Source organism: Dryobates pubescens, chromosome Z, assembly GCF_014839835.1.
Source record: "Dryobates pubescens isolate bDryPub1 chromosome Z, bDryPub1.pri, whole genome shotgun sequence".
Taxonomy (NCBI): domain Eukaryota; kingdom Metazoa; phylum Chordata; class Aves; order Piciformes; family Picidae; genus Dryobates; species Dryobates pubescens.
Window position 1 is genome coordinate 118,641,542 of NC_071657.1, and position 14,041 is coordinate 118,655,582.

At 42.2% G+C, this 14,041-nt stretch overlaps 1 protein-coding gene across 4 annotated transcripts in view; it reads right to left on the reverse strand.

Annotated features, from left to right (window-relative positions):
* The window catches only part of CHCHD3 (coiled-coil-helix-coiled-coil-helix domain containing 3), a 190,935-nt gene that overhangs the window by 26,235 nt on the left and 150,659 nt on the right, over nucleotides 1-14,041 (reverse strand). For all 4 annotated transcript variants that reach the window (XM_009900239.2, XM_009900240.2, XM_054178807.1 and 1 more), the window contains one exon: nucleotides 11,819-11,889. In XM_009900239.2, the coding sequence (XP_009898541.1) occupies nucleotides 11,819-11,889 (71 nt within the window). The remainder of the gene's footprint in view (nucleotides 1-11,818; nucleotides 11,890-14,041) is intronic.

The window sequence follows — 14,041 nt, forward strand, 5'->3', positions numbered from 1 at the left end:
ATTTAAGTTAATTTTACAGTAGGCAGGCAAATTATTAGACATTATAATATATAAAAAACCATAATTCCTAAGCAGGCCCAGAAAGGCTTCTCCAGGAACCAACTTCCATGAAGCACACATGTTGCCAACTGCCTGCTGCATGGTTTTGTTTTACTCAGCAAAAAATTTAAGAGTTAATAAGTGCAACGTGGCACAATTTTAAGTATTTGGTTGGAGCCTGCTAGCAGCACGGAATGACAGCAAAGCTCCTTTATAAAAACAGAGGAGTGACATGATAATCCCACGTCACTTCCCAGGTACCACCTTCCAGGTGTCAGCAATGGTGGCAGACCCTTCTCCAGATGTTGCCAGCTACAGCTCTACTCTGCCAATATCTGCAAGATGCTGAGCCATAAACATGAGGGGTCCAAAATAAAACAAATGTAATCTGGTTCTGTTGCCAGCAGCATTTCTGGTGTTTGGATATTTTGAGAATCACAGAACAGTGGGGGTTGGAAGAGACCTCAGGAGGCCATCTATTCCAACCCCCCCACTAAAGCAGGGTCACCCACAGCAGGTTGCCCAGGATCACAATGACCAGGTGGGTTTCAAATCTCTGCAGGGAAGACTCCACAACTTCTCTGGGCAGCCTGTTCCAGGGCTTCAACACCCTCACAGTAAAGAAGTTTTTCCTTACATTTAGGTGGAACATCCTGTGTTATGGTTGGTGCCCGCTGCCTCTTCTCCTATCACTGGGCACCAGTGAGAATAGTCTAGACCTGTCCTCTTGATCTTCACCCTTTAGCACTGAGAAGATCCTCCCTCACTCTCCTTTTCTCCAAGCTAAACAACCCAGGTCTCTTAGTCTTTCCTCCTCACAGAGATGCTTCAGTTATCTCAGCATCTTTGTAGCCTTCATTGGACTGTCCCCACTCTCTTCTGGGGAGCCCAGAACTGGACACAATACTCTGTATGTGGCCTCACTATGGCATAGTAGAAGGGGAGGAGAACCTCCCATCCCCTCTGCTGGTCACACTCTTAATGCACCTCTTGGCCGTGAGGGCACATGGTTAACTTATCCACCAGCACTCCCAGGTCCTTCTCTGCAGAGCTGCTTCCCAGCAGGTCAACTCCTCACCTGCACTGGTACACAAAATGTGGACTTTGTTTTTAAAATGGTAATGAAACAGCAACAAGCTGGAAGATAAAATTGTAATTAGAAGCACAGATGTGCTCAGAGAAAGAGCAACCAGACTGTACCTGTTCTCTCCAAGCCTAATATCTTACCTACTTCCCACAGTAGATAAAAATTAATATTTTTAATGCCATTTAGCCTTTTTACATAATTTTACCTTTTAGCTACAGAATAAGGTAGGTGCAGTGTACTTGCCAGGTGCCATAATTTTCCAACATAGTCATAATTTTTACTGCCAGATATTAAAAAGTTTTACTTTTGAATTAATTTCCTGTAAAGTAAGAGGCAACACGACATCTCAGCTACTTCAGAAGACATCTTAATACTACTTTTACAAACCTTATTTTCTGAGTCTGACATCACTTTGCCACAAAGCATATGATTTGATATTACTTCCCAAATATCTGATATTATTTCCCCAAATATTTAATGAATACTTTGGCTTTACAACTCTGATTTCACTTAGATAAAGTCTAAGCAGAGTGGTCTATTTTTTTCCTCCTGATTCAGCTCAAGACTACTAGAAAGCAGGGAAAAAAGATAGGGAAGAACTGGTTAATTACAAGTAGCAGCAAATGAGCTGTAAATGGAGGTGTGAGGAATGTAAATCAGTGCTGCCTGGTGCAGCACCAGCAGCATCTGTGCATGCAGCTTCCAAAGTAATGAGATAGTGCTGATGTCCTGGCATCCTGCTTTGATCACTTCATCTTCTTCAAGAGCTCTGATGGGAAAACAAAGGTCGGTGGCACTGACCTCCCCTTCCCACAGCTTGCACAGTAAAAATATTAGCAGCTGATCAAGGATTGCTGCCTCTCCACCCTGTGTCACGGATGGTTACATAGTTGGGGGCCTTAATAAACAGACAGCACAAGCTCCTGCAACATGAAGTGTCATGTTCTAACATGTAGAGCTAATTGGTGATTCATTCTTCACCCTGTGACCAGAAACAGACGTAGGCTTCTTAAAAAAAACCACACCACTAACTCTGCAAAACAGAGAGAGAGGTTTGCTGCTGTGTGCTCTGAAGTGGGGGCTGTGAGATCTCCTACAGATGGCATGAACTCACAAACCCCATCCTTCCAAAAGGTATTTGTAAATCTCAGCAACAGCAGATTACAAAATACAGAACAAATTAATAACAAAAAGAAGAGACTGTGGGGTTTAACTTTCCTTGGTTTAATGCTGTAATTGGGAAATCATTTAGGCCCATTTATACCAAATCCCAACAAAGGATGCTTAACGTATTAAAACAAGAGGCTTTAGCCCTTGAAAGGGAACAGGCAGACAGCTGTACTGCTCCACAGCCTGACACGCCAACCACCTCAGGAAGGGTCAGTCCTTGCTGGTTGTGACTGGCTCATGGAACTGCAGCCAGAAGCAAGAACTGACCTTAATGAGAGCATCTGTCAACTTCCAGGGGACAAAACTAGGGAAGATGACAATTTAGCTGTTGGCCACTGATGCATGAAGGAAGAGTTTCCCTCACTTGCTTTCATAAGGCAGACTATAAAATCACTTTGTAAACAAATACAGAGAATCTGTCACACAATCCCAGCATGGTGGGGGTTGGAAGGGACCTCCAACCTCTCTGCTAAAGCAGGGTCACCCACAGCACATTGCCCAGGATCACAATGTGCAGGTGAGTTTGGAATCTCTCCAGGAGACTCTACAATATCTGTGGGCAGCCTGTTCCAGGACTGTGTAACCCTGACAGAAAAGAGTTTTTTTCTTGTGTTCATACAGAACATCCTCTGTTCCAGTTTGTGCCTGTTGCCCCTTGTCCTATTGCTGGGCACCACTGAAAAGTCTGGCCTCAATCCTCTTGACTCCCACCCTTTAGCTATTGATCAGCATTAGAAGATCCCCTCTCAGGCTGCTCTTCTCCAGGGTAAAGGGCCCCAGGTGTCTTAGCCTTTCCTCCTTGCCAAGATGTGCCAGTCCTCTCAGCAACTTTGTAACCCTCTGTGGGACTCTGTGCAGTAGTTCCCTGTCTCTCTTGAACTGGGGAGTCCAGAACTGGACCTAATAATCCTGATGTAGTCTCAAAGTAGAACAAAAGGAGAACCTCCCTTAACTTGCTGGCCATATTCTTCTTAATGCAACCTAGGAGACCACTTGCCTTCTTGGCAACAAGAGCACATTGCTGGCTCACGGTGAACTTACTGCCCTCTAGAATTCCCAGGTCCTTCTCTAGACAGCTGCTTTTCAGCAGGCCATCCCCTAAGCTGTACTGGTGAAGTGGGTTATTCCTACCCAGGTGCAGGACTCTGCATTTGTCCTTGTTGAAATTCATGAGGTTCCCCTATGGTGGAGTGAAACACGAGCATGTACTTTTCCCTCTGAAGACAGCAACCAGACTCACCCAAAGAGGAAAAGGATGTTCAGATAAAGAGGCAACAGGCCACTGTTGTTATCATACAATAACAAAATTCTGCAGTAACTATCCTACTAGACCTATTCCAGAAAACCTTTTGTTATTGTAAGTACTAATTCATATCAAATAAAAAATTCCTAGTCATGACTTTGTGCTTTACTAAAATTAAATTTAAGATTGCTTTCTCCATTCCAGACTGTAAAGGATCTGCATGAAAAACCAGTGATAGCCTGAGGGGAGCTTTAATGAATGTAGCCATGATTTCTAGAGAGGAAACAAATGGGAAAGAAGGATTATGGCAAACATGGAAAGAGCTTGCTTTGCCCTCTTAATTAATGTGTCATCTAAATTTTGAATAATGGATTTTAAAGGTACTATAAAGCTCACAAAACACAGTCAATGCTTCAAACCTATCTCCTGCCCAAAGAAGTACATTTAAAGCTCCCATTACAGCTCAAATATTTCAATGGAAACACACATCCCCATGCAAACAGGCCTGAACAGAAAAACACACAGATCCTCTGCCAGCATCCCCTGCTCCCACTTCACTCAGAACAAATCTGCATCTAGCTGAAAAGTGCACAATTAATATTTCATCCCTCTCTGTTGAGGACTCTCATTCCTAATGGACCGTATTGATCAAAGGAAGAAAGTTAAGTATCTCTCTTGCTGTAGGGAAAACTAAAGTTGTCATTTATGAAGTGGTTGTCATTTCATAGGTAAATGGTGCTAAACAAAGGGTTTATAGAATGCTAATATTCTAATAGCTTCTTGTACATGTTTAGAGGTTGCAGAGCGACTGAGATGGGTAACTACTGACCACCAAAGTCCCTTCATCAAGCCAATCTGCCAAAGCAATGGGCCACTGTCTGAAAGGCAGAAATAAGTCATTCTTTCTGCCTTGCTTCAATTCAAAGCACAAGGCATGCATGGTGCAAAGGTTTTCACCAGCTGAGGGAATGCTGTGTCAAAGCAAAATCACATACACAAAGCAGTAGCAGAAAGTCAAACATGTTGCTTGAATGAGCAGTGCCACGGCAGCCCTCAAGGAAGTCTATCAGGACCAAGTACTCGTTGAAAGGAGTGAGCAAAAAACCCAGATTCTGTTTTACTCCTTTTGCATTCAAAAGGAACAGGACTGTGGATGTAGAAGATAAGTAACGGAGATCAAAAAGATTTGTTGCCCCTTTATCAATTTCTCTTCCTACCTGGAGCAGTTCTATGCATTCTGAATGGGGACTGGCTTAAACCGAAGAGGGGTGACAGCACCACATCCACTCTGCAAAGCACCATTTACACTTTGCTTGTTACCTGTAAAGCTGTTATATATCAGACAACAGCACAGATTAAATCAATGTAGGCAGCTCTCACAGCTCTGCCACCCCGTGTACAGTGTCAGCACAACTGTTCCTGCAGCTGCACAGCGGAGCAGCCTTGGGGGACAAAAAGGCTGAGTGGAAGAGTAGAAAGAAAGAGAAATAAGACTCTTTGAATAGCCCTGGCGCTATGAAAAACTCCATGGTTTAAGCTGCATTGATGGGATTTAACATTGTGCTCTCCTTCCTGCATAAATTATAACCATACCAGTCCTAAGCATCTGTGGTATTTTGTGGGCAACTCAGGATCACTGTCCTCAGGCATAACACACAGGGGGAAAAAAGTCAAGAATACTACAGCACCAGTCTTGTCGGAACAAAAAGTACTGAAATCATAGAATGGGGGGGTTGGAAGGGACCTCAGGAAATGAAGCATTGAGCGCAACCCCTCTGTCAAAGCAGGATCCCCTAGAGCAGGTCACACAGAAAGGCATCCATAATAGTTTCATGACAAAGCACAACATAAACATGCTGTATTTTTACGAGAAAATATTCATTTAGGATGTTCCTATTTTGAGCCTGTCATTTTTGACTGAGCAAAGGGAGCTCAGCTAGAAGGTGGCAATCCTGCAGGCTCTGTCCAAGGATTTCTAAAGAGCTTTCTACTTTCTGTTGCTTGAAAAATACTACCTAGTATTTAATAGATAAACTATAATCTGTACTTAGATAAACTATTATCTGTACTTCGAACTGTAGGTGTTAAAGCACCTAATGCCAGCTCAGTTAGCAACTAGAAAACGTTAAGTTTGTCATCAGTGGATCTGCACAAGCAAACAAAAGAAGGCAGTAACTATTTGCCTGGATACACAGAATCATAGAATGGTTTGGGTCAGTAGGCACCTTAAAGATCATCTAGTTCCAAACTTCCTGCTATGGGCAGGGACACCTCCTACTAGAACAGGTTTTTCTAGGCCCCATCCAACCTGACTTTGAACAATTCCAGGGCTGGAGCCTCCATCACTTCTCTGAGCAACCTGTTTGAGTGCCTCAGCACCCTCACAGTGAAGAATTTCCACTTAATGTCTAATCTAAATCAAGCTTCCAGTTTGAAGCCATTACCCCTTCTTCTGTCACCACACATTACAAGAGCTCCCTTCAAATGCTGGAAGTCTGCTACAAGGTCCCCCGTGGAGCCTTCTCTTCTCCAAGCTGAACAACCCCAACTCTCTCAGCTTGTCTTCACAGAAGAGATTTTCCAGGTAATCACCTTCATGGCCTCCTCTGGACCTGCTCTAACAGTTCCATATCCTTGTGTTGGGAGCTCCGGAGCTGGACGCACTACTCCAGGCAAGGTCTCATGAAAACAGTGTTTCTGTGTTACACCACTGTGTGAGTATAACGTGATAGTACTGAAGATATCTCTGCATTAAGGAACTATCAACATTCCTAATTTACAAGACAGTGCAGGAAGAGTCCCTTGAAAGTCACCATATGTGCCCAACATCAGAAGGGTAATGAGAACAGTAAAATAAACCCACTGCTCTAGGAGAACCTGCTCTGGCAGGGCGGGTTGGACTAGATGATCTCCAAAGGTCCCTTCCAACCCCTACCATCCTGCAATTCTGTGACTTCCCTGCTCTCAATCCAATGTTGTCACTAAAAAGCTTATTTTCTCTCTATGCTGTCTTTTTTTTTCTTTTAATGTGCAGAAAATTGGCATCACTGCTTTATGAGACAGTTGTATTTGGAGATTGAAATGTCACTGGTACTCACTCAATGTGGCTTCATTACAAACTGCCTTTCCCAGTTCAAAAGAACATGAGCTCAAAGACAAGTGAGAGGAAGCACTCTTTATGTTTCCCAGTATTTACAAATAAGCACCAAACAGAACTGAGCTTGAAACTTCATGTTCAGCAAACATTAATACACCATGCTGTACAATATAGAAGTAACCAATTAAAGGAAGACATGATATTGACATTTCATAATTTATTCCCTTCACTCTACCCTGAATCAACCCCCCTGCTGAATGAATCTTCAGGGCTGTAATAGCCTGCTTCCTGGCTATCACAGAGCCCTCACTTCCATCAATGATCAGAGCACTGGAGATGTATTGATTTAGTTTGTAAAACTGTTTCTAAAACATTACCAATGTGTGAAGATTGTACCGTGTGAAGCAGCAGATCCCAAACCTTTCTGTGTGTAATTGAACAAGCTCCTCTAATTCCCAGAGGCACACCTCCTGATGGGAAGGTTCATGAGCAAAAGTCTCACAGTGAGGAAATCAAATCCATAACTCAGAATAAAGACCCAAGCTCCTAGATGATGCAAACATGTTAGTGCTGGATATTCTCATCCATGAGTCACAGACTCACAGAATGATAAGAGTTGGAAGTGACCTCTGGAGATCATTTAGTCACACACCCTTGCCAGAGCAGGATCACCTAGAACAGGTTGCACAAGATGGTGTTTGGAATGAGTCTTTCAACATAGAAATTCTGCACTGCAACACTCTGGAGCACCACTCTGGTGAGGAAAGGCTGAGGGACCTGAGGCTGTATAGCCTGGGGAAAAGCAGCCTCAGAGGGGATCTTCTCGATGCTGATCGATAGCTAAAAGGAAGGGTTCAAGAGGATTGGGACCAGAATCTTCTCAGTGGTGTCCAGATACAAGAAGATGAGAAATGGATACAAACTGGAACAAGGTAGTTCCTCTTAATCATAAGGAAAAAATTCTTTGCTGTGAGGGTGCTGGAGCTCTGGACCAGGCTTCCCATAGAGGTTGTGTAGTCTCCTTCTCTGGAGCAATTCCAAACCCCTCTGGATGTTGTGATCCTGCATGACCCTGCTTTAGTGGTGCAGCGGTTGGACTAGTTGATCTCCAATGTACCTTCCAACCCCCACCATTCTGAGGCTCTGTGACACACAAGATCCAGACTTTGGCTTTGTTGCAGACACAGGAGTTTGGAAGTGACATTGAAGTGACACATTGAGATGCTGGGGAAAACCTCACACTTGCTTTGCTTTACACAGACACCACCAAAATGAACAGCTGATCCCCAAGGAGGACCTGAATTCTCCAGCAGCCTGGTTGGATGAAGACTATGTTTTGGCCAAGGAACCAGCAGCAAACAGCTTCATGTTTTCTACAAGAGAGCAGTGGAGCAGGAAGGGAACAACAAAATATCTTGGAAAAAGCACTACTGTGCATCCATGAAGTCTGTTATGTACAAAAAGGACTCAAAATCCACAGAAGATAAAGTAAAAACATTTATTTTAGGTCAAATTTGCCCTATCTACTTATTTTGTTCCTAAATAAATAATCAAGATGTTACTTGGCTCTAGACACCACCAGGGAATAAAATGTCACCACTACAGCTGCCAAATCTCCCGCTACCAGCCCTTTAAATTAGGGGGGAAAAACCCACAATGAAAATGTAGAATTTGATTAGTTAAAGTTCAAATCTTTGCCCAAAGCCCAGCTCTTCCTGTAACATTTCATTCTTTTGTTCTTGTGTAAACTTCTCATTATAACAGAGACATCTTCATAATATAATAATTCTGGCTGTAATGTAACTGTGGGTAACATAACTCCTCCATTAGAAAAGGCAGCATGCTCTAGTAATGTTGTTTTAATGTGATTTGTGTACTGCAGGAACTGACTGAACCTGGTCATTTAGGATTTGATCAATGTGAATTAGTGTCTTAAAGAGATGAACCATTTGATAAATTCAGAATTTGATCAATGTGAATCAGGACCTCGCCGAGATAAAACATTTATCATGAACATTTGGAATATGGGTTTAATCCAGGCAGTGCTGGAGAAGGCAATAAACAGCCATCAAGAAGGACTGCAGACAAAGTACAGAAGATCTGCCAGTTCTCTGATACAAGTCTATGTGGGATATTTCATTTTTTCCCCCCCTTAATGGGGTGAATTATCCTGATGAAGCACAGGCTCTAAATGGAGGAAGAAAAAGGAAAATCCAGGAAATATGGAAGTAATTATCTACTTCTCCTTGCTCTTGGAAGAGGGAGCTGAAAAAGTTGAAGCAATTCAGGTTATAGTATCACAGTATCACCAAGGTTGGAAGAGACCTCAAAGATCATCGAGTCCAACCTGTCACCACAGACCTCACAACTAGACCATGGCACCAAGTGCCACGTCCAATCTCCTCTTGAACACCTCCAGGGATGGTGACTCCACCACCGCCCTGGGCAGCCCATCCCAATGACGAATCACTCTCTCTGTGAAGAACTTTCTCCTCACCTCGAGCCTAAACTTCCCCTGGTGCAGCTTGAGACTGTGTCCCCCCGTTACCTTGTTACCTCAATAAAACCTAGTAACTAACATACTTAAATTAAAGTGAGACTATTTTGTAATAGTACCACAATTAGATCGATTAATCTTGCACATAGAACCTGAAATCACACTGACATGCAGCATATTGATTTATGCATTAACAAAATTTAGCAGCTCAACCTTATTTAAGTCTTTTTTTTTTTTTTTTTACAGCCAATTAAACAAGCTCATTGCTTGAAACCCTGTCCTCAATCCTCACATGCAATTAAACTGAACATGAGAAGTGCCTCATGACACCAAAAGAGTCTTTGGGTTTCACTAAATCATTCATAATTTATCCAGCACGATCCATACAAAAGGCAGTGATAAAATAACATCTGCAGAATTTACACCTTCAATAAAAAAGACATGGCATTTAAAAGGATTTCAGATAAGGAAAACTTCTAAATATAAAGGAATATTGATATTTTCTATACTTGATCAACTCCATCACAATTTATGAGCATACTTCAGGTACCTTTTTCTTTTCAGTTTCTTAAGGCAATGGACCCAAACTGGATCCTCTGATCAAAAACTCCAGAGCATTATTCAGGAAATTTGGCTTGAAGTGTACAGGAAGCACAGCAGGGCAGGGTTGTAACTGGATGATCTTTAGAGTTCTTTCCAACCCAAACCATTCCATGATTCTATGATGGCATTACAATATATTTAAAACATTAGTCTCTAAAAAATGAAGAGAAGACCAGTCTCCTCAAGTGTTGGGAATCCCTCTCAAAGGAAATACTTTTTTTTGATTATGCAGACCGAGAAACATAAAATGGGTTGAGTTGGAAAGGACCTAAAAGACCATCTAGTTCCAACCCCTCTACCATCAGCAGGGGGAAACCTCCCACTAAATGAGGTTGCTCAAGGCCTCACCCATGCTGGTCCTAGGCACTTCCAGGGATGAGGCATCCACAACATCTCTGGGCAACCTGTTCCAGTGTCTCACCATACTCATATTGAAGAACTCCTTCCTAATGTCCAATCTAAATATACCCTTGCTCCAGTTTACAACCATTGCCCCTTGTCCTATCAGTACAAGCCCTCATAAAAAGTCCCTCTCTTCAGGTACTGGAAGGCAAATATAAAGGCTTCCCTTCAAAATGCTCTTCTTAAAGTTCTTAAATGTTGCCTCTTAGATCATAGAATCAATAAGGTTGGAAAAGACCTCAAAGACCATCAAGTCCAGCCCGTCACCCAAGACCTCATGACTACTAAACCATGGCACTAAGTGCCAAGTCCAATCCCCTCTTGAACATCTCCAGGGACAGTGACTCCACCACCTCCCTGGGCAGCCCATTCCAACAGCTAACAACTCTCTTTGTGAAGGGCTTTCTCCTCACCTTGAGCCTAAACCTCCCCTGGCACAGTTGACTTGCTAAGTACTGGCCCTGGCTCTATCTACCAGCTTCATTTGTGCAAAAGAGGAACCCAAAAATGTTTGATTTACTTTGGAAATCACATACATATCAGGAGGAAAAAACCCAAACCTGAAGCCATTTTCCACCTCTAGCCACAATAACCATATAGAGCTATCAACTTACGCTTCAAATCACAACTAAAGCTTCCTTTGGAATAATCAAAGTGACATTAGCTACTAATTAGATTCCAAACCCTTCAAATAGCCACTAACAGAGGAAGGAGAGATACCCCCTTGATGGAATTTCATGACTGATGATTTAAAAAAACAATGAAAAACACCATTTCAGGCTTCCCAAATGTCATGGAAAACACTCCATATTGCGCTTAAACCAGACCTTAAGTCAATGGTCACTTTGTCCCTCTTGTTCAAGGGACAGATGAATTCGCTCCTCACCATACTCTGCACCACTGACCAGTACAAATACTTCACACAGACACTAGAGAATATTTAAGAATTTGTACTAAGAGATAAAATAATTCTTATCTCACAGTTAAGAACTTTATTTATCAGCAAATCAGAAAGACCTTTTCTCTTCATGCTCATCAAAACCCAAAACCTAGAAGAGAATCCCTCCACAGACCCAAAATCCATCACAGAATAATGAATTTTCTCCAGCATTTCTTGGTTACTGCTGAGATGAAAATGTTCTAAAAAGTTCTCTCTGTATCTTTCATAAATGAAACCTTCTACCTAATGGATGAACCAGCAGCAAGGGAAGAGTCCAAGGCTAAGGGTCAGAACCACTTTGATCCATCAATTTACTATATCTTCATTTAACCTTCCTCAGTACTAATAAAAATTATTTCAATTGACCTTCACTGTTCAGGGCAACGTGAAGTTGCTAATTTAAATCCTTTCACGTCACGCACACAGGACGAAGGCTATTGTAATGCAAAGCTGAAACTACATTTTTGGTTCTCCAGTAGAGAAAAAATGTTAGGGAATGTATTTTTAGGCTATTTCATGAATCTTATCAAATGTAAATTAATTAGTATATTACTAACTGCGCATCTAATTTCCATGCACCTTATGGTTATGCTTCCAAATCCTTCCAAATTCTCTCATTTCTATAATCAGCACAGACTGATAGGATCTGTGAGGGGGGGAAGGGGAATTGCTGTGCATTTTAACGTGGGTAAGAACTCACCTAGCTGCCAGGCTCAAGAATAAGAGTGAAAAAGACTTACTTGAACCGAGATGACACTTCATCAGCAGCTTTTTTGTATTCCTCTGTGGTAACTTTGTAGAACTGGGCACTCTGAAAAGTTGAAAAAAAAAATACAGATTTTGTATAACATCACTTATATGCATGCTAATAGCACAGAATTACACATTAGGTTTGGGTTGGAAGGGACCTGTGAAGGCCATTTAGTGCAACCACTTCACAGTGAGCAGGAACACCCTCAAGTGGATCAGGTTGCTCAGAGCCCCATCCAATCTGACTTGGAATGTTTCCAGGGATTGGGTATCTACCACCACTGGGCTGGTGTTTCATCACCCTCATCATAAATGGTGTTAAGAGAATGTGGCTGAGGGAACCGGGATTGTTTAGTCTGGAGAAGAGAAGGCTGAAGGAAGACCTCATTCCTCTCTATGACTACCTGAAAGGAGATTAGAGTGAGGTAGGCCTTGGTCTCTTCTCCCCAGCATCAGGTGATAGAACACGAGGAAATGGCCTCAGATTGTGCGAGAAGAGGTTTATGTTTGACATTAGGAAAAAAAAAAATCTTTCCTGAAAGAGTGGTCAGGCACTGGAACAGGCTGCCCAGGGAGATGGTGGAGTCACCATCCCTGGAGATGTTCAAGAATGGCCATGGTGGTGTTAGGTTGATGGTCGGCCTCACTGACCTTAGAGGTCGTTTCCAACTGAAACAATTGTATGATTTTAATGTGGATATTTTATCAATTTAAGTTGCTCCAAAATCCCCCAGACCCTAACCCTCAAATCAAGTATTCTGCAAAGTTTCTGAGAGTTTTTGGGGTGTTTTTTAAGTGTGCCCCCCTGGTTTTGGAAGGTTATGCAAAAGAGATGGCTCATGGAGATGAAACTGTAAAGAGACAAAGGGCATTTAGCATCAGCTGCTGCTGGAACCTTTGAAGCTTCTCCATTAGGAAAAAAATATCAAAATATTGAATCTTTCTCTGTACATCCCTGTTTGTATTACTTACACATCAATCCTCATCCAGTGTGCAGGTGATACTCAACTCAAACTACCACACTGCACAGTAAATTAACTATGGCTGGACTTCCTTTTTGTTCTTTGCCTTGATAATGCCTCTGATAGAGTTGTTTGAATATTCCAAACTTCCTGGATGCTTCAATCACAGAACCTCAGCATGGTGGGGGTTGAAAGGGACCTCCGGAGATCACCTAGTCCAACCTGCCTGCTAAAGCAGGGTCACTCAGAGCATTCACAGAATCACAGAACTGTTGAGGTCGAAAGAGACCTTTGAGATCATCAAGGTTGCCCAGGACCATGTCCAAGTGCATTTGGAATCTCTCTAGAGAAGGAGACTCCACAACCACTCTGGGTAGCTGGCTCCAGGGCTTCAGCACCCTCAGAGAAAAAGGTTTCCCTCATGTTCAAATGGAACTTCCTGTGTTCCAATTTGTGCCCAAATCATTTGCTAATTTTAATTATTAAAACCAGGCAGCTTCCCAACATATTCTCCACTCCCCTAACCCCAGGAATGACTTTTGCTCAGTTTCACCAAATCACTAATTGCTAAAATGCAGGCGAGACAAGACTGAATCATCAAGCAACAGAACTTTGCAATAGTTGGTAAAGTTTCTCAGTGGGACGCAGTGGGATGTTCAAAGAGAAATCACTATAATGTTGTAATGCTTCATGTCTAGATAATATACAGTTGGTATTTTTCAAGAGGACTTTATATCCTTAGCACAGTTGGACATAAGATGCAATAACCAAGGCACCTGGCTTCACAGTTGGAGGAATAAAGAAAAGTTAAAGCAGTTCAAAAGTTCCCTAAAACCATTTTTCTCTGAATAGTGGGAAAAACAGGTCGTGGAGATGTATAAAGGTTTTGTTGGCACTTGCAAGAACTCTTCTGTAGCGTCAAAGCTCTTGAATCATCCAGCATCACAGGGAGTACCGTTAACATGGCAACAAAACTCTTGCACTCACACACTGCATGATGACATAAAAACTATTCTGAATCCTTACTTTCACAACCTACCTGCTTATACTATGGTTTAGTTATTCATGCCATGGCACTATTTCACGTCTTGGAAACATCAGATGTACTTGGATTGTACAATGCAGCCCATGGAAAGTGTCATTCCACAGAAAGCATCCCTACATTGAAAGCATCGTTCCAATTCCATTCTGGGTAAACACTTTTATTTATTTAAGATACTGAGGTATGAAAAGGCAATATGCCTAAATCAG